The sequence below is a fragment of the Stylophora pistillata genome, chromosome 3 (genome assembly GCF_964205215.1).
Source record: "Stylophora pistillata chromosome 3, jaStyPist1.2, whole genome shotgun sequence".
NCBI lineage: Eukaryota > Metazoa > Cnidaria > Anthozoa > Scleractinia > Pocilloporidae > Stylophora > Stylophora pistillata.
In genome coordinates this window covers 17602411-17621427 of record NC_142521.1, presented here as the reverse complement: position 1 = coordinate 17621427, position 19017 = coordinate 17602411, and the positions used below count along the sequence as shown (strand labels likewise).

At 38.8% G+C, this 19017-nt stretch overlaps 3 protein-coding genes across 4 annotated transcripts in view; 1 reads left to right on the top strand and 2 right to left on the bottom strand.

The window, feature by feature from the left end:
• LOC111342739 (sodium- and chloride-dependent GABA transporter 1) overlaps positions 1-12202 on the bottom strand; it is a 34046-nt gene extending 21844 nt beyond the window's left edge. Inside the window, exon 1 of one of the 2 annotated variants that reach the window (XM_022949857.2) lies at positions 11947-12202. In XM_022949857.2, coding sequence (XP_022805592.1) covers positions 11947-12012 — 66 coding nt within the window. In that variant the 5' untranslated portion in view covers positions 12013-12202. Of the gene's footprint in view, positions 1-1367; positions 1460-11946 lie in introns of those variants that run through there. The other variant, XM_022949867.2, reaches the window with a different exon arrangement.
• Positions 5604-19017, top strand: part of LOC111342090 (histamine H2 receptor-like) — a 19503-nt gene continuing 6089 nt past the window's right edge. The window contains exon 1 of the mRNA XM_088753678.1: positions 5604-5821. The gene's annotated coding sequence lies outside the window, so the exon portion shown is untranslated. The remainder of the gene's footprint in view (positions 5822-19017) is intronic.
• The window catches only part of LOC111342079 (splicing factor 3B subunit 3), a 27143-nt gene continuing 22620 nt past the window's right edge, over positions 14495-19017 (bottom strand). Inside the window, exons 27-32 of the mRNA XM_022949121.2 lie at positions 17168-17240; positions 16735-16833; positions 16090-16233; positions 15729-15833; positions 15144-15239; positions 14495-14974 (exon numbers count right to left, since the gene is read on the bottom strand). Coding sequence (XP_022804856.1) covers positions 14930-14974; positions 15144-15239; positions 15729-15833; positions 16090-16233; positions 16735-16833; positions 17168-17240 — 562 coding nt within the window. The 3' untranslated portion in view covers positions 14495-14929. The remainder of the gene's footprint in view (positions 14975-15143; positions 15240-15728; positions 15834-16089; positions 16234-16734; positions 16834-17167; positions 17241-19017) is intronic.

Genomic DNA, 19017 nt, shown 5'->3' with positions numbered 1-19017 from the left:
TCTCAAATACCACATACAACTAGATCAACAGCCAAATATGTGTAAAATATGGCCAAATAGCAGCCAAACAGATAGGTCAAAATCAGCTCGAGGAGAAGAATTAAAATCGCTGACAAAATATTCCACATTTATCGCTGAGTCAGTTGTCAACGTTTAAGTCCGTTTTCATCAGTTGAGTATCCTTCTGTACGTTGGCTTTTCGTTTGTGAGGTCTAAAAAAGAGTATTTTGTCAAGAATGGAGCGAAAAGAACGAAAACCATCTTGATCATTTGTTGAACGACCGCGACACGAAAGACGAAAGCCGCCATTTTGAATTAGGTATGTTTATTAACAACTCCATGTACACAGGCAAATATTTCGACCTTTGTCTCCCCACCCATCAGATATTCTAACAGAAAACGATAGCACGACTTTGAGAACAGAAGCAGTTCTAGTTATTGCTAACGCGTTTAATCCAAGTTTTAATGCAAAGTCATTGTGTAACAGATTCTTAGCGAGTGAGTGCATTTTACGTCCATACGTGAACTTTATGGGAGGATAATATCATTTCACGACGTAAAATACTTTTAATGTAATAATATAACGGTGAAAAAAAGGTTAACATTCCCAGACTTATTTATATACTGTTTATTTTTCACGGTCTGCATCATGGCAATGAGTCAAGACTACGCCTAATTTCTTTGAGGTTTAAAGAAAAAATCTGAATATTTCCAAGTCGCACATTTTCCTGTTTAACTTTCTGTTTGTGCGAAATGTTAAGACTCTACCCATCGTCCCTATCGGCATTGGGGTACACCAAGCAGCTGTTAAATAAAACAGTTTGTTCAAGATAGATGCAAATTAGATATCTATCTGTCACATTATTGAGGAATAAGAAAGTAGAATTTCGTAGAAATCTTTCCTGTTGTTTGCTGATATTCAAGGCAACTTAACATTTTACGCAAACAAATTAAGGAATTCTTATACAGTAATATGTAACGTATATCGATGGCCCTAATCTAACAAAGGGAAAGTCAAGTCTCCAGGTTAATTTATAGTAAATTTTTATAGAATTCAAAAAGGAGTAACTTTAAACGGACGGAAGCCTTACAGTGATTAGAAGTAAATTGATGTAACCCTTTCATTAAAAAAAAAACAAACCGGGCGAAGAACATCTCAATTAGCTAAGAATGTTTAAATGCAGGTTTAAAACCACGTACGAATTGGGAACCCGAAGGTCATATGAAAAATTGATTTTCACAAACAAAGCATCATGATCCACAAAAAAAAAGAAAATCTATATTTTCTCACAGCATTTCCGTAGGACGCAGTCAGGCGATTCCGTATGAGATATAGTACACTTAAAACGATTCAATATATTACTCACCGTATCCTCAGGCCAGATAATTGGAAGAAAATGTTTACTTTGTGTAGGTGGGAACTCCTATTTTTCCCAAATGTTCTGGAAAGAAGGCCGAGGAAGAAGGAAGTTGAAAAAAAACTGAAACTCAAAGCCAAACAGTTGGGGATGTAAGCTCAGAAGAAATATATGAAAACACAACAAAACAACACGCTATTAATGGTTTATTTTTAGAAAAGTAATGTAAACGAAACGAGGCGCCTTTCTCTCTGGCATCTACATGTTGCAAGTATGTCATTAATTAGTCAATAAGGCTATTATTTCAACTTACGGGACGTGGATAAATTTTTAAGCGCTGACGAGTTAACTACCAAGAGTCAATGAGTCTACCCTGCGAGAAGAGCCTTTTTAACCCGCCCTCGAATCGAAAAGGGAAAAAGGCTCTGCCGACAACCTGTTGTTGCTCGTTTGAACATGCGCGGCTGTTGCCTAGAAACTGATCCTTTTCTAGGCCCCCTTGAACTATTGTGGGCGCAGATTTGGTCATCTTTGTACATGAAAAACAAAGGCGTGCGCACCAAAACCGGTTTGACTGGAATCAAAACCGGCTTGAGTAGCCCAGAGTTTTGGGCTTTCGGCATTTCAAAGCAACAACAGGTTGTCGGCAGAACCTTTTCCCTTGGTGGGTTAAACCTGAAGAAGAAAAGAAGAAAAGAAGAAAAGAAGAAAAGACTCTGCTCGCAGGGTAGAATAAGCCCACAAATGAACAACAACGCATTCAATGCTTCCACTCGAACGAATCAATAAAAGCCAAAACAGGAACTTTCGTAAGAGTCCAAAGAAGGGTCAGTAGACAAACTAAGCACGTCCACTTATGGAAATTAGACAAGACAATCACGGTTTGGAAACTCATCGTAATGGCCTAAACCTATATAACTTCGAACTTTTAATTTATCTAGTAACTACGTGCTAAATACACTCGATTGCGAAAAAAAACTGACACCTAAAAGCATGATTTATGGACGATGAGACCCAACAGCTTTAAGGGAAAAGTTTGTCTAGCTCTCTGATCAGTTCTTTTCTCTTGAAAAATATTTGTTTCTGATAATTCTCTTCTTTTAGCAAAGCGCGGATGGCTCCCAGGGCTTCACACTAACGGTAACCCACTAATCACAGACTAGTGGAAATTCAGTTTTGGCTACTGGTTTTCAATTTCCACTAGCCAGTTTGGCTAGTAAACAGACTGAAATTGTCGTAACATCTAAAAACATTTAAGATGTCACTAGCCACATGACTAGTAAGTTGAAAAGTTAGTGTCGAGCCCTGGCTTCTCTCAAATACCACATGCAACTAAATCAACGGCCAAATATGTGTAAAATATGGCCAAATGGCAGCCAAACAGATAGGTCAAAATCAGCTCGAAGAGAAGAATTAAAATCGCTTACATCGCACGACAAAATATTCCACATTTATCGCCGAGTCAGTTGTCAACGTTAAAATCCGTTTCCCCACGTTGAGTATCCTTCTGTACGTTGGCTTTTCGTTTGTGAGGTCTAAAAAAGAGTATTTTGTCAAGAATGGAGTGAAAAGAACGAAAAACCTTGATCACTTCTTGAACGACCGCGACACGAAAGACGAAAGCCGCCATTTTGAATTAGGTATGTTTATTAACGACTCCATGTACACAGGCAAATATTTCGACCTTTGTCTCCCCACCCATAAGATATTCCAACAGAAAACGATAGCACGACTTTGAGAACAGAAGCAGTTCTAGTTATTGATAACGCGTTTAATCCAAGTTTTAATGCAAAGTCATTGTGTAACAGATTCTTAGCGAGGAGTGAGTGCGAAAGACAGAGGGAGAGAGAAAGTGAGTGCATTTTACGTCCATACGTGAACTTCATGGGAGGATTATATCATTCCACGACGTATAATACTTTTAATGTAATAATATAACGGTGAAAAAAAGGTTAACATTCCCAGACTTATTTATATACTGTTTATTTTTCACGGTCTGCATCTTGGCAATGAGTCAAGACTAAGCCTAATTTCTTTGAGGTTTAAAGAAAAAATCTGAATATTTCCAAGTCGCACATTTTCCTGTTTAACTTTCTGTTTGTGCGAAATGTTAAGACTCTACCCATCGTCCCTATCGGCATTGGGGTACACCAAGCAGCTGTTAAATAAAACAGTTTGTTCAAGATAGATGCAAATTAGATATCTATCTGTCACATTATTGAGGAATAAGAAAGTAGAATTTCGTAGAAATCTTTCCTGTTGTTTGCTGATATTCAAGGCAACTTAACATTTTACGCAAACAAATTAAGGAATTCTTATACAGTAATATGTAACGTATATCGATGGCCCTAATCTAACAAAGGGAAAGTCAAGTCTCCAGGTTAATTTATAGTAAATTTTTATAGAATTCAAAAAGGAGTAACTTTAAATGGACGGAAGCCTTACAGTGATTAGAAGTAAATTGATGTAACCCTTTCATAAAAAAAAAAACCGGGCGAAGAACATCTCAATTAGCTAAGAATGTTTAAATGCAGGTTTAAAACCACGTACGAATTGGGAACCCGAAGGTCATTTGAAAAATTGATTTTCACAAACAAAGCATCATGATCCACAAAAAAAAAAAAAAAAATCTATATTTTCTCACAGCATTTCCGTAGGACGCAGTCAGGCGATTCCGTATAAGATATAGTACACTTAAAACGATTCAATATATTACTCACCGTATCCTCAGGCCAGATAATTGGAAGAAAATGTTTACTTTGTGTAGGTGGGAACTCCTATTTTTCCCAAATGTCCTGGAAAGAAGGCCGAGGAAGAAGGAAGTTGAAAAAGAACTGAAACTCAAAGCCAAACAGTTGGGGATGTAAGCTCAGAAGAAATATATGAAAACACAACAAAACAACACGCTATTAATGGTTTATTCTTAGAATAGTAATGTATACGAAACGAGGAGCCTTTGTCTTTGGCATCAACATGTTGTGAGTATGTCATTAATTAGTCAATAAGGCTATTATTTCAACTTATGGGAAGTGGATAAATTTTTACGCGCTGACGAATTAACTACCCAGAGTGAATGAAAAGTCGAGGGATTGAACAGGTGCAAGCGACGCCTGGAAGGCTGACAAATTACGAATCAATGCATAATTTTACTTCGCCTAGCCGAACTAGTGCTTACACTCAATCGTTTTTTATTTGGGGACAACTGCTTGAATTTAACTAATGGCGTAGCCATGGGTAACAAAATGCGACCCGGCTATGCCAATCTTTTTGTAGGTTTTATCGAACACCAATTTTTCAGTCAATACAACAGCCCCAAACCTGAACTCTACGGTCGCTACATTTACGATTGTATGGGCGCTACCTCCTCCATTCTACCAGAGAGGAGCTAACTCAATTTTTAACCGCAGTCAATTCCTTTCACCCGGCTCTAAAATATATGTGGGAAATTTCCGACCATTCTTTGTCCTCTTTAGACATCAAAGTTTCAGTTGAAGACAACGGCTTATTCACTAGTGTGTATTACAAACCTACAGACTCACATAGTTGACGTATTCATCTTCGCATCCACCTTATGTCAAGAATTCCATTCCCTTTTAAATTACTTCAAAACGATTCAGAGAGTGGCACTATCTTTTCGCAACCTCCACGTATTCATTCATTCAAACGCGGAAAAAACATAGGCAACTTTTTAATAAGAAGCTCACTTCAAACTAATGACAAACCAAGAACTTTCAAATGCGCTCGCGCTTGATGCAAAATTCAGTTGTCCTTACATTCACAACGTTGAGAAAATGTCGGGATCCAAACGATCCAATAAGTTTACAGATCACTTTACGTGCACCTTCGCTAATGTCATCGATTGTATAACTTGCACTTGTTGCAAAAAGATCTACATTGGCGAAACAGGAAGACGACTAGGTGGCCGATTCCATGAACACCTTCGCGACGTAGAGAGGAATGAAAAGGCCGCATCAAAACCAGTCGCTTGACACTTTAATCTACTTAGTCATTCTAAGCAGTATATGATAGTCTGAGGCCTTTATTTACATTCAGGTGGTTCAGAAAGCTACAAAACTCTTGAACAAAACTTTGTCTTTCAAAATCGGCACTCTTAATTTCATAGGTTTTCATTCCATTCATTAATTTATTCTTGTTTTTCTCATTACCATGTTCCCTCCTACAGCGAGGCTCCACTTTCGGCATATAAACACACGCAACCCATAAATCCTCCATTCGCTCTGACGAAGGCCTAACGCTCGAAACGTCACCTTTGAAACTCTTTACGGTGACCAATTTACGTTATCAACTCAGTTGATACAACCAAACTACATAATTTCAAAAATACTACAAGAACACTTATTGGAGTGAGCGATTCGTCCATCTGGTCTAGTCTCCTCCGCTGAAAGAACGTTCGGAGCTGTTTTGTGTACTTAAAAGCTGTCTCCAGGTTTTCATTGATATAGGTGAGTGATGGTAATTTTTTTTTTGTTTTTCTCATTCAGGCTTGGTCTTTTATCATTTTAGAGTAACATTACAAGATGTTTTTAAATGACTAATAAGTATTCAGATCACCAAAATGAATTGATCCTCAGCGCCGTATTTCCCAACTTGCGAAACGAAACTTCAACCCTGTATTTTGAAGCTAAATGCTATTCGCATACACATCGTTGTCGACTCTCAAAATATTTCAATTCAAAAGCGGAGTAACGGGTGCAAATTAATTTATTTCAACCGATCGCCTATGTTAACATTACCGAAGCAACCTGCTGCAAATTTTTTCAGGGTTAGTTCCACAGACGAAACGGGGAATCGCTAAAAATTGGTTTGTAACTCGCTATTTAATGGGCGCGCGAAAAAATAAGTAAAGGAATAGACAAATAAATAAACCGTTAAATCGGGCACAAGCGGGGCCCACATGAGGGCGACGTGTGCATTTTGGCCCTTACAGCGTTCTCTCTCTAATTCTTATTTTTCCTCAATTCGACCACTCGCGAAGAAAGAAAATTTAAAAAAAAAAGGAAATTTACAATACAAATCAGATTTAATCACGCTGAAACATAGATCTCCTTTCATTTTCATCACTCAACTTTTTAATTCCTTCTCTAGATCGAGTATTACTAAGGCTTTCTAAAATGAAAGTTCGAATCCACGAACCAACACTGCTTCTTGTGCATTGGATGAGCAGTTGGGCTTTAATGGGGCCAGGGAGAAGGCACCCTAGAATATTCCCATGAGTCGTGCTCTCAACCTCGATTCCAGCCCCCTTTTTATTTACCACTGGTTGTTGCGTCAGCGTGCTTTCTTCGAGTTATGAAGCATGCGCGAAGGCTGGGGAGCACGATAGCTGCGCAAGGGTTGAGGTAGCCGAGGGCAAATCTAGCTTCGCACGTACTCTACAAACTTCCCAAGACAGTGGTCAATAATCCAACCATTTTCCGCTTTTATTACACGACTCGGGCAGTCAGAGGGCCAATAACTAAAATCAACCAATCAAAATGCTCTATTGCCGGTCAATATTCTCTCAGTATTGGACCGGGCACTGTCCCGAATAGTCCCGAATGATATCACACTTGTGTCCCTTTGAACTTCAGTCGTATAATGAATCTCTTATTTACCAAGCTTGCTCGGGACCGTACTGGAAGAATATCGGCCCTCGGTCTTTTTTGTACGGACCTCGCTGCACACGGTCCGTGCTGTCAAGACCTCGGGCCGATATTCTCCCAGTACGGCCCTCGCGCTTGGTTAATAAGATATATTTACTGTTGTAGAGTTTTGTACTAATATCATTTAAAAGTCATTCATTACTTAAGAAGGGGCCCTTCTTTAAAGCAACCTTTTATGAACTCATTACTAATAGCATGCCCACTACACCTTTATAACTTTTTTCGGTCACGATGGTCGTGTACTGAAAGAAACCGCAAATATTTGATGTCACACAGTACCAAGACGTTCTATTATCCACCCAGTACTCCTTGCCATTAGAGATTTTTCAACGAGGTCCTTTGCGGTTTAGATTAGGGATCATTTGCTTAGCTCAATTCTAGAGGGTTTCAATGGGGCTCACCGTTTAATTAAAATTAAGCCATTTGATGTACAAATTAACAGATTTTAATAGGTCGTACAAAAAAATTAACCAAAATTTTTCTTCTTTTAATCAGAACAGAAATAAATTAACCGTTGGCAGTAAAATGGCCAAAATTTTATCCGTTCGCCGAAAAAAACTATCACCCCATTGAGAGCCTCTTTGCAGTCCCGTGCAAAGGATTAATTAAATCATCGTTGACAAGACTTCATGCACAGAAAATTGCGTAGCATTTGGTCAAAAATTCCGAAAGTTGTAGGATTGTTAAACAAAATCTCCATTAGAGCAATACATTTAAGAAATACAAATTAACCATCAAAGCAACCTAACTACAAAGTCAGCAAAATCAATTTTTCACTCACCAGCCTGAATTCGTATCGCGTTTGGGAATCAAAGAGTAGCTAACTCCAAAGCCATTGACGTCCCTTTTCAGGGTTAGATGTATATTGTTTCCAAACACATTTTACGTTCTAAGTTCATAAAAGTTGCTCGAGGTGTAGCCGAGAGCAATTCAAGCGCTCTTAACACTTCCCAAGTGTTATCTTATCTTGATGAATGCACAGCTAACATATGAACCAACCGTTCAATGTAGGTTTAAAAGAAGCACTTTTTTCCACAGGCGTTTTAAATTTTACAAGGCGTTTTAAATTTCTCGTGCGTCAAAATTTTATCAGAAACATAGTGCTATAATGAAAAAAGAACAGTTAAATAACTTATTACCAGGGTGACAAATCGGAAAGTTTTACTCAGAACGTTATCATCACAAAATGTAATTTCTGGTGTTCGAATCAAATGAATTAGCCGGAAATGAAATATTTCTGCAGCATGAGAGCAGTGGGGACTGGGCCTCTTCAGTGCATCATGGGACATGATGACAGCTATAGAGCAGAGGTGGGTCAAGTGGCAGTTCACTCTAGGCCGACATCAATACTGAGCAATTTTTTCTACTATGGTCTAAGAAATAGTTCACACTTATCGTTTCGATTCAGTCTTAGCAGCGTGGCCTTCGTGGGATGGGCATTCAGAGCTTAAAGGCTGATAGTTTCGAAAGAAACTGTTTAGGGCTGCGTCGGTGGGAGTAACGAAATAATTTGGATATATCAACAAACAGGCAGAAACAGAAACAGACAGAAACAGGCAGAAACAGGCAGAAACAGGCAGAAACAGGCAGAAGACAGGCGGAAAGCCGTAAAAATCTTGAACAAAAGCTCATCTTTCAAACCAGCAGTCTAAATCTCACAGGGATCAACGAACGCTTTTCATTCCACTAATTTATTCATGTTTTTCTCGTTGCCATGCTCCCACCAATAACGTAGCTCCATTTTCTGCCTTTAAAAGCACACACAACCCACAATTCCTTTATTCGCTCCGACGAAGGGCTAACGCTCGAAACGTCAGCTTTTGTAATCATTACGGTGGCCAATTTACCATTTCAACTTTGTTGATATATCCAAATTATTCAGCCAACACAGATTTCGTGCCTAATTTTTCCCTATCGGGATTTTTCTCCGTCGCTTTTGAGGGTTAAACGTATATTGTTAATAATAATAATAATAATAATAATAATAATAATAATAATAATAATAACAATATCATTTAAATAGCGCCTTATACAAAAGTTTTAAAGCGCTTCACAGAGGAAATAGACAATAGAATAATAAAACCTACAATACATTCAAAGAGATTAGTTTTTAGAGATGACTTAAAAGTATCGACACTGAGACTACGCCGAATATGGCTGGGAAGGCAGTTCCATAACTTGGTGGCACATATAGAAAAAGCTCCGCCTCCATAAGTTTTCGGATTTGAAGGAGAAACTTGAAGCTGAAATTTTGATGAAGACCTTAACAACCTATGAGGGGGTGTATAAGTGCAGAAAATTACTAATGTAACCAGGAGCTAAGTTATTAAGAGCTTTAAATGTTATTAAAAGTAATTTACAAGTGATACGGTGTTCGACTGGCAGTCAATGAAGCTCCCTTAGTAATGGCGTGATGTCGTCGTACTTGCGGTTAACTAAAATCAAGCGAGCTGTGCAGTTCTGAACAAGCTGTAATTTGTGTAGAAGGCCGCGAGGAAGACCATATTGTAATGAATTACAATTGTCGAGTCTTGAGGTAATGTTTCTAAACATTTTTTTATGTTCAAAGTTCATGAAAGTTGCTCGAGGTGTAGCCGAGAGCAATTCAAGCTTCTAAAGCGCTCTTAACACATCCCAAGTGTTGTCTTATCTTGACGAACGCACAGCTAACATACAAAGCGGTTTTTTTCTCGTGCGTCAAAATTTTACCAGAAACATAGTGCTCTAATGAAACAAGAACAGTTAAATAACTTATTACCAGGTGACAAATCGGAAAGTTTTACTGTTAACTGTCACTTAGCTCTGCAATTTTTAGGTATCGTAATGTAATCGCGTGTGATCATGACTGTGCGGCGCTCAGCCAACCTGATGGTTTTCTATTCATGCTGTGCACTGCCTGGTGGAGCTGAAATTCAAGGTTTAAGATATAAATCGGAGAGCATGCTTGGAAATGAAAAGTATCGTTGACTTAATGGCTAACTTCGTCGAACCGATTACTTTACAACATTTTCAAAATCTGTGAACGCCGAGAAACACACTGCGTACTAAATCCTTAGAAATCGTTCTTTTTTCTCACAAACCAACTAGAGCTCTAATGAAACATGAAAAGTTTAATAGCATATTACCAGGGTAACAACACGCAAGGTTTTGCTTAGAACGTCTTCATCACATATCAAGATTTAGATATGAATCGCGGAATATGCTTTGAAGTTCTGAAAATTTTAAAAGATTAAAAGATTTTAAAAGCAAAATTAGCCATCGAGAAGTATTTCTAGGACATAAACCCACTAAAAAGTAATATTATCAGTCTAATACAATGGTCCAAACGTAGCAAAGCCCAACATGAAGTCCAAAACTTCAGTTATTATTTTCCAGCCATAAATCGTATTGCGTTTGCAAATCGAAGCACCATTAACTCTACAACTGATTTCGTCGCTTTCAATCAATAAATGCCCATTATTTTCCTAATGGGGGCGTAGTCGAGGACAATTCAAACTTCCCAGGAGCTTTTGGCACTTTCCAAGTGCTTCCTATCTTGATAAACGTACAACTAACGTATGAACAAATCGTTCAATGACAGGTTAAACGAAGTATTTTGAAAGTCGTTTTCTCACAAATCAAAATTTGTACGGGAAAAAATACACATTACGCAGTAAATCTTTACAATTCATTTTTTGCTCGCAAATCAAGCTCTAATAGAACAAGAACAGTTTAATAACTTATTACCAGGGTAACAAAACGGAAAGTTTTGCTCCGAACGTTTTCATCGCGTAACAAGTTTAAGATGTAAATTGCAGAGTATGCTTGTAAATTCTGAAAATTTTTAGATTTTTCATGCAAGACAAAATCAAACGTAACAAAAACCTCGCATGAAGTCGAAAAGTTGTTTTCATTTTCCAGCCGTAATACGTATCGTGTTTGGGAATCAAAGTACCTTTGGAGTTCACATTGCACTCTCAAGCTAATATTCAATAATAATAATAAAAAAAATTGTCCACTCTTTTCCTTATCGAATTTATCTATACGGTCTATCTCAATCGGGAACATACGGAGAAAAATATCTCGAAAACTTTGAAACTCGAATAAAGATTAGACATGGGAAAAGCACGCTTTGGAATAATAAATAGTTAACGCTCCTCGTGATTGAGAGTACCTGAATTAAAGTTTACGTGAAATGAGAGAGAGAACAAAAAAGAAAAACACTCGTTGAACCCAAGTGCCGAAAATGAAGTAAGAAGCTTCATGCAAAGGCGAAAACAAAGCACTCGAAATTGAAAACGAATCACCCTACCGAGAAATATTCATAATGTATTAATTTCGTCGCAATCCGCCTTCCACATTGCTCATTTTCTGACATATCTTTTTAAAATCGAAACAGCTTGCTTCTAAGTAAGGTAAACCTACTGAATGGCATCTTATTGCCCCTTCGAGATTCTTCATTTGTAGTTGTAATTTGATCTACAAAGCTCAAATGTTGTTTATGTTGGGACGTAGTAATAAGAAATGAGTGACTACCTAGGAATCTTCACTGAACAACGCGTCAAATAATTATCGCCTGCCGACAGATTATCTCTACGAGCTGTAAAACTACAAGAAATTAGCTTTCTGGCGCCATTTCTGTGCGCTGCTCGACTTCGCGATATTCTGTAAGGACATACTGTAACGTGTAATTCCAAATCAAAAAATCGTACAGTTACGAAATCGCGCAGTAGATTCCAACCCAAATCCTGAGTAAAACCTCAATACCTTTGAACTGAATACCGTAACCTTTGCACATGAGTTTGAGCGTCCCACAGTGTACTGGGTGAACCCCATCAAATGTTTGCAAATCTCGACGAGATTCAAGATTTGTGACGAGTGAACAGAAATAGCGCGTAACGCCATATCGCTCGCAATGAATCAACACTACTATGGTAATTCTTTACCTTTCTGTCGTCGTTTTCATGTCTCTTGGCATCTCCGCTCTCGTTAACACTCTCCTTTTCGTCCATGCAGTTTAATGACTTGCTCGTTCACTATACGAGTGCTACAATCGACGTGAACTCGGATAAACTGCGGTTTGCTTCTCTAATTAATCTCGTCAAACATTAACCTACAACTTTAATTGTACTCTCTTGAAAACAATGAATTCACGGAGCAAGGCAACCAACGACTTGAAAAGCGTCAAAACACGTGTTGACACGACGAATTAGCAGTCCCTTCCGAGACCAAACAAAATTAATGCTACTTCCCTCGCGGCCAACCCAGAACGTTGGGGACCAGTACAATTTTCTTAATCAGTTAGTTCCAGGCTCTCGATGAGAGATAGGTGGTAGATAGATAGATTGATAGATAGATAGGCAGGGGTCGCACTGTGGCCTTATTTTTTTTATGTCGCGTCATAAGTTGTCCTACAACTATGTCGCGACATTTACACCACGGGAGTCATGGAGGTCGCACTTGTGCGACATGAAGGATATTTGAAACCACACTGTCAACTCTTAATATTTCACGCGCGAAAAGAGCACCAAATAAAACTTTGTAGACATGAAGCTGGTGCTAGTTTTATTAGCGACATTTCTTCATTCTCTGTTTAATTTGTTCAATGTACAAAACCTTATTGATTTGTACGCATTGTACAACACTCGCCAACGGCAAATGTTGGCTCTTGCCGCTTTGAACCGACGTCGACGGATGCGCAAAAATGGGAAAATATCTGCGAGCCAAAGGGTGAAAAGAAGCCATTCCCATACTGAGAATAATCAGGTGAATAGTGCAAATTTGTAAATTGGTATGAGTTGAAATTCGCCATAGGGACCAGATAAAACGTATGTCGAGAAAACCTGTGACTAAAATATTGAACCGATAGCTGGCTGTGCACACGTGTTGTCTTTGCAGAATTGCGAAAATTTTTGCTAGTACTTCAGATTTGTTCGACGTTGCGACAGAAGAAAAACAAAAATTGTTATTTTAAGGCCATAAGACGAGATATGGCCTGCCTCGAGGCAGGACATCGGCTTTTCTGATCTTTAGGTCCTTCGGACATAATAGTTATGTCTGGTTGCGACAAAAGGGTCGCACTTGTCGCTAGCAGGCGATGACAGATTATATGTCCAATGGAAACACCAAAAGCGTAAGTGTGACCCCTGCCATGGATAGATAGATAGATAGATAGATAGATAGATAGATAGTTTATTACCAAATAAAATACATTGCAGCCATTGGCTGAATTGCGTGCTTTTCACAATCATTGATTATATAAGACTATATAAGACTACCAATTACAAAAATGCTAAGACCTAGATAAAATTAATAATATAACTAATATACAGCAGTGGAATAGCTAAAAATCTAGGTTAGCACACGCGCACATAGCCGGGATAAATGAAGATTTAAAACAATCAGTGCGAAAGCGCGGCATGTTAAAAACGCGCAGGTGTCTAGTATTGTAAGCTGAAAGATGCCTATCTGGCGGCAAATTATATAATTTGTGAGATGCATTTGAGACAGACAAAAACAGATCCGTACATAATTTCATGCGTCTGTCATAGAGCGAAGCTAAACCGTGCCTTTCTAAAGAGTCATGGTATGACAGTTCTGGTGAAATGATGGATAATACGCGTCTTTGGACCCTTTCAATGTCAGCACTAAGATACGCAGGTAACATACGATGGAATATTTGTGCGCGGTATTCCAGAACAGGAAGTATAGTTGTACAATAGAAATTAATTATGTCATCCGCTGGAACGCGGGCTCTCTTCAGAAGGACTAAAAAGTATAATCGTTTGTTTGCTCTTTTTATAATTTCATCGACGTGGTTGTTCAACTTAAGGTTACACGAAATAGTCACGCCTAGGATCCTAGCCGACTCTAATTCTTTGCCATCTACCAAGAGGGGAGTGAAATGGTGTTTCTGCCTTTTGTAGTCGATGACCATAACTTTGCATTTGTCAGCGTTAAGCTGCTTCTTCTTTGCTTTGGACCAATCCTCCACCACTTTAACAGCGTTTTGGAAAACTAGCGAAAGCGAAAAAGAGAACACTGCAAGGGAAACGGTTGCTTTTACTTCTTTTTAAAAGGGCTACGTTTCTTTGAACCTTAAATGCATGACAAGACATAATCAAGCAAGCTTTGTCTTTAAAGTCGTCTCAGTCGTTGAGCAACTAACATAAATTCCTTCATAAGTGTCGTATTTGTCTAGCTTCGATGATGAAGAAAACTAATGGGGTTCCGTGGAGCAAAAGGAGGGTCGCGCAAATAAGATCACAATTGAAAAACGTAAAGCAAACGGGCTTCAAAACTGGAGCAAAATTTCATCATTGCACTTATTTAGACAAGCTTGTCGAATCAAGATTTTAAAGAGTTTAATATTTGTTTAACAAAGGCGCACGCATCTCTCAAAGAGAGGGACGAAATTATTGGAAGGAGGAGGGGGGGGGTGTGGGAAGGGCTACAAAAAACCACAAACACTGGGAAAAACACCACCGACACGCATTTCGACTAAATCTTTCTTTTTTTGTATACAAAAGCATAATCACTAACATAGAAGTTTTTATCTGTTTGCTTGATGGCATCCGTGCTTCAAAAAACAGGAATTGAGATCAAGCTATCTTTAAATACAATTTAACAAAATTAATATACTGCTCACAGGAACAATGTACATGACATCGCAACAAACAAAAGATTTCTACAGCGGCTATTAAGACATACAAAGAGCAGTTAGTTAAGTGACTTGGATCTTGAATGAGCTAACCAAAAAATTCCATGTGTATTGCATATGACTCGTTTTTTTTTTTTATACAAAAGCAAAAGCAAACAATTTTCATGAACATCGCGTCGCGCCTAAACTTCTCCAAAAACTACCGATTTCTGCTTGCAGCTTGTACAGAAATCAATCTCCGTCGAAAGATTGCCGTTTTCTTTCCAGTCCTAGAAAGCGTAACGTGTTCTTAAATCTTCAAGCTTCTTGGACACCTAAGTAAAGAAATACATGTTTATTTGTTAAACAGCGGGGTCATTTTCACCACAAAATCAATAGCTGTGTCCAGTAGTCAAATTTTAAGTCTCCTATAAAAGCCAAGAATTTAATATACACTTGTGTCTTTTCTGACAGAATTTCATTTAAATATCACTTTGAAAATACCTCGGCTGGTGTACGATCGAGTTCTTCGGCGATGTTGCGTCGTTTCGAAGAATCCAAAGAATTAAAGAATTCACAGAGATCTCCGTCAATCACGCTCTGTTATAAAAATAATAGTAGACGCGTACATTTGTATAAGATAATCCAAAATAAACAAATCTCACTTCATAGCCACATGCAAATGTTCTAACTTTTCTGACACCGGAAACGCAAGTAAGAAAAACATTGAATAGAATGACTGCATTAGAAAGAGACAATTTCAACTGAGTTTCCTATGTAATTGGAGAATGATCGTTTCTACTTTGTTACGCTTTTTGCTCAGTTTAGAGAATTAGCCCTACCTTCCTTCCCCCTCCCAGAAAAAAGAAAAATGTGCAATTTACATCAAGAGTGTGTTGATAACTCGCATTTTCCCACGCTTGATGTATGTTCAGTTTGTTTTCTTTTATTTATCTATCGTTTACTGTAGGTTTGGGTTTACGACATTTAATTGAAAAGCGCTCATTTTACTTTAATCGTAGTACGATTGGAATGTTTATATGACTTCGACACCGTCGAAAGCGAAGATTGTTATAAACGGCCACTAACTTTGACTGGCAAGTAGTAAGATCTGTAAGACAGATGATCACGGCCACACAGGGACGGTTGCTCAGCCCGCAAGTGCATCTCAAGGTGCTGGAAAAAGTCAATGTCCTGAGAAAAAAATTTACTAAATTTTAAAAAATACGCACCTATTATGAATTTTGTATCATTTACTATAAGGTGTATATGGCAAAAGTCACAACGACACTGTTTTGACCGAAGAGAGAGAGAGAGAGAGAGAGAGAGAGAGAGAGAGAGAGAGAGAGAGAGAGAGAGAGAAGGAAAGAGAGAGAGAGAGAGAAGGAAAGAAAGAAAGAAAGAAAAAAACCACTATGTTGAAAAGTAGGGCGAGAGGCGGGGGTTGTACCTCTCTTGATGTGAACGGCACCAGCATACCAATACCTCCTGACAGGGTGGTGAAAACTAACGACTCCGACCCTCCGGGGATCAAAGTGGCCTTCTGCAATGACAGGACTGTTTCACCCACGTGATAATTACACAGCGTCTCGACCTGCTCAAGAAAAGATAGCACCACTTCAGAAAACAAGAAAATGTCAAGCATGAAAAACCAGAATGTTTAATCTTGGCCATTTAGGAAAATTTTCGGAAAATTCGAAAACACAAAAAACCTTTTCCACCCACTATGGAGCACGGGCAAAATGGGTTTCATGCGCATGACCACGATGACCGATGCCTGAACGCTTGAACAATCCGATAAATATGCGCTAAATAAGCGCCTCTCGATCATCCCAAACAAAACGTAAAGCACTTATGTATCCTTTGGAAAAAGCTCTGATTTCAAATGTTCTCCGTTCACACTAACATACAAAGCCGACATTTTCAACTTTATCCACTTTGAAAAGCGTTTTCAATCAGTTCCGTTCTAGTTGTACAAGTTATCTAGATTAATGTGAACGCTAGGCATAACCACAGAAATAAAAACGCAACTGCGTGTCGACTAAGCATTTGCATGTGTGCCCCAATCTTTACGGCCACCACGCTTACAACGTACCTTTTGGGGAGCACCGTTTAGGAGCCCTCGATCCCAGAATGCTTTAGTGCCTGTAGGGTCTTCATCAACCTCATCACTAACGCTGGACGGAAGGCGAACCTGAATTAATTAACAAGGTTAAAGGTGATTACTATAAGCATTTGGCAGAGATCACAAAAGCCATCCCTAAATTAAACGGGTAAGTTTCTAGAGAAAGTGCGGTGCTGCTTCAGGGGGGGTGTCACAAGATAATTTGGTTTTATCAACTGAGGTGATAATGTAAATTGGTCTGTTTCTGAAGCTAACGTTTTGCGCGTTCACCCGTTGACAAAGCGCTTGAAATGTCAACTTTACAAACTCTTTACAGTGGCGTCCCTCAGTTGGTTTGCTAAATTAACAGTCTGCACAGGACAGACACATCATCATAGAAAAAATATGGAAAAGAAACACTCACCACGAAGACGTTACCAAATTTATCAGCGCCTGCAACAGTGTCGTAGTCTAAATAACAACAGCAGGTTAGCCACCTAAAAAGAGAATGATTCAATGAAAGTATTGATAACACTCTAAAGGCTGTTTTCATTAATGCAGGGTTTTCAATAACTTTTCCCATAAACGGCAGGTGTAGTAGGCAGGTGTGCCCGAATAAAGGGCCTCAAGGGACAGAGCTGAATAGTGAAATGCTACGTCAGAGGGTCTGCGGGCAACAACGTGGACTCAAGTGTCATAGGTCTATAATTTAGCGAAATTAGGGGAAAATAATAAGGGCTGACTTTTAAAATCGAGGAACTCTGTTTTCGTCGAAGGCATTTTCCTATTTCCAGAGGTTTTAAGGAGAAAATTAATTTTTGAAAAATCTTAGGGGTTGTACCAAGTTTTTGGAGGTTGTTCTGTAAAAGAAAAGCGACAAGGAAAACGACGCCTCGAAGCAACAGAACAGGAAATTAACCATGCAAACGACTCAAAATCCGCGTTTCCGCGGCAAAACCTAGCGCATGCGTACACGTTATTCCGCTCTGTCGCCTCAAGGCAAACCCAAACACAAGAGCCTACACACAAGCTAACCAGCGGAAGTGAGAGATCTAAGAAGCGGCGGTAGGCTGCCGGTAACTAGCTTTTAATCAACCCTTTACACCTTAACATCAGCATGCATATTCTCCACACTGTTCTCTATACATTTCCTAAGGTGCCGACAAGGAGAATTTGCTTATCAATCAAGAATTTAGGAGTGATACTTTAAAGAGAAATTAGAAGTTAGTCACTCTTATCCGGTGGGAAAAAAAAACCTATGGAATCGAAAGAAGAGAACCGACGCCGCTTGTGACTGTTGCTTATGATCTTTGAAAACTAAATGAGCCATCGAAGGTCTTGAACACCCGTGTTGTGATTGGTTGGTTCTACTTCTTCTGCGTGCCACTTTCATCAGATCATACCGGGTCGGAAGCGTTCTGAGGACTCTACACTCTGACAATGTCGCTGGTGAAAACCAACGTGCTTCTTGTGAAAAGCGGGGGACACTGAGACAGTGAAAAACCAATCAGAAGGTAGAACAGAAACATTTAATTCCAACTTTTTCCAATCCAGCCAATTCGTTCGTGATCACTGTTTCAGTTAGATGTTGGAAGATTTCCAATACTCTCTTGTACAGTGGATTCTTTCTTTATTCTTTTACCTTCAACTTAATACAACTTACGGCCTTGGGGTCTAGCTCAGATCTGAGTGGGAATGTTGGTCACCAACTTTTAAAGATGGCACTTACTAAGCTGTCAATCTTCATGGATACTCATCGTGTCTCACTTAGCAAGCTAGCGAATCACGTTAAGTTGCAGAATGTACTTTCGAGATATGTACTCTTTACTAAATCATTTCCTAAGTTAAATTTCTTACTCGTACGCTCAAGGTCAGGCAAAACGAAAACAAGATTGGCAATATAAAAATTATAGTGAACCTACTGACAGAAATAGAATCATACTTGAGAGAAAATAGCCTTCGAAGACTGTTACTTAACAACAGAACAAACAAAAAAATTGAAGAAAAAAGGGCGGTTCTCAATGAACCGCCTATAAAAGAGCTGAGTACTGTTCGTATAAGTTAGCTGATAAATTCAATGCGCAGGATGAAAAGTATCAGTTGCTTACACCTTCAATCCCTTTAAAAGGAAGAGGTATTGAACGTGTTAGATTAAAACTTAAGGATTATTTTTTGATCGGGAATGCGACATGGAGTTAACCTAAAAACGAGAATAATTAAGGGTTGAAAATATAGGAGGAGTAATTTCCAAGAAATTCCTGTGCGGGATCCATT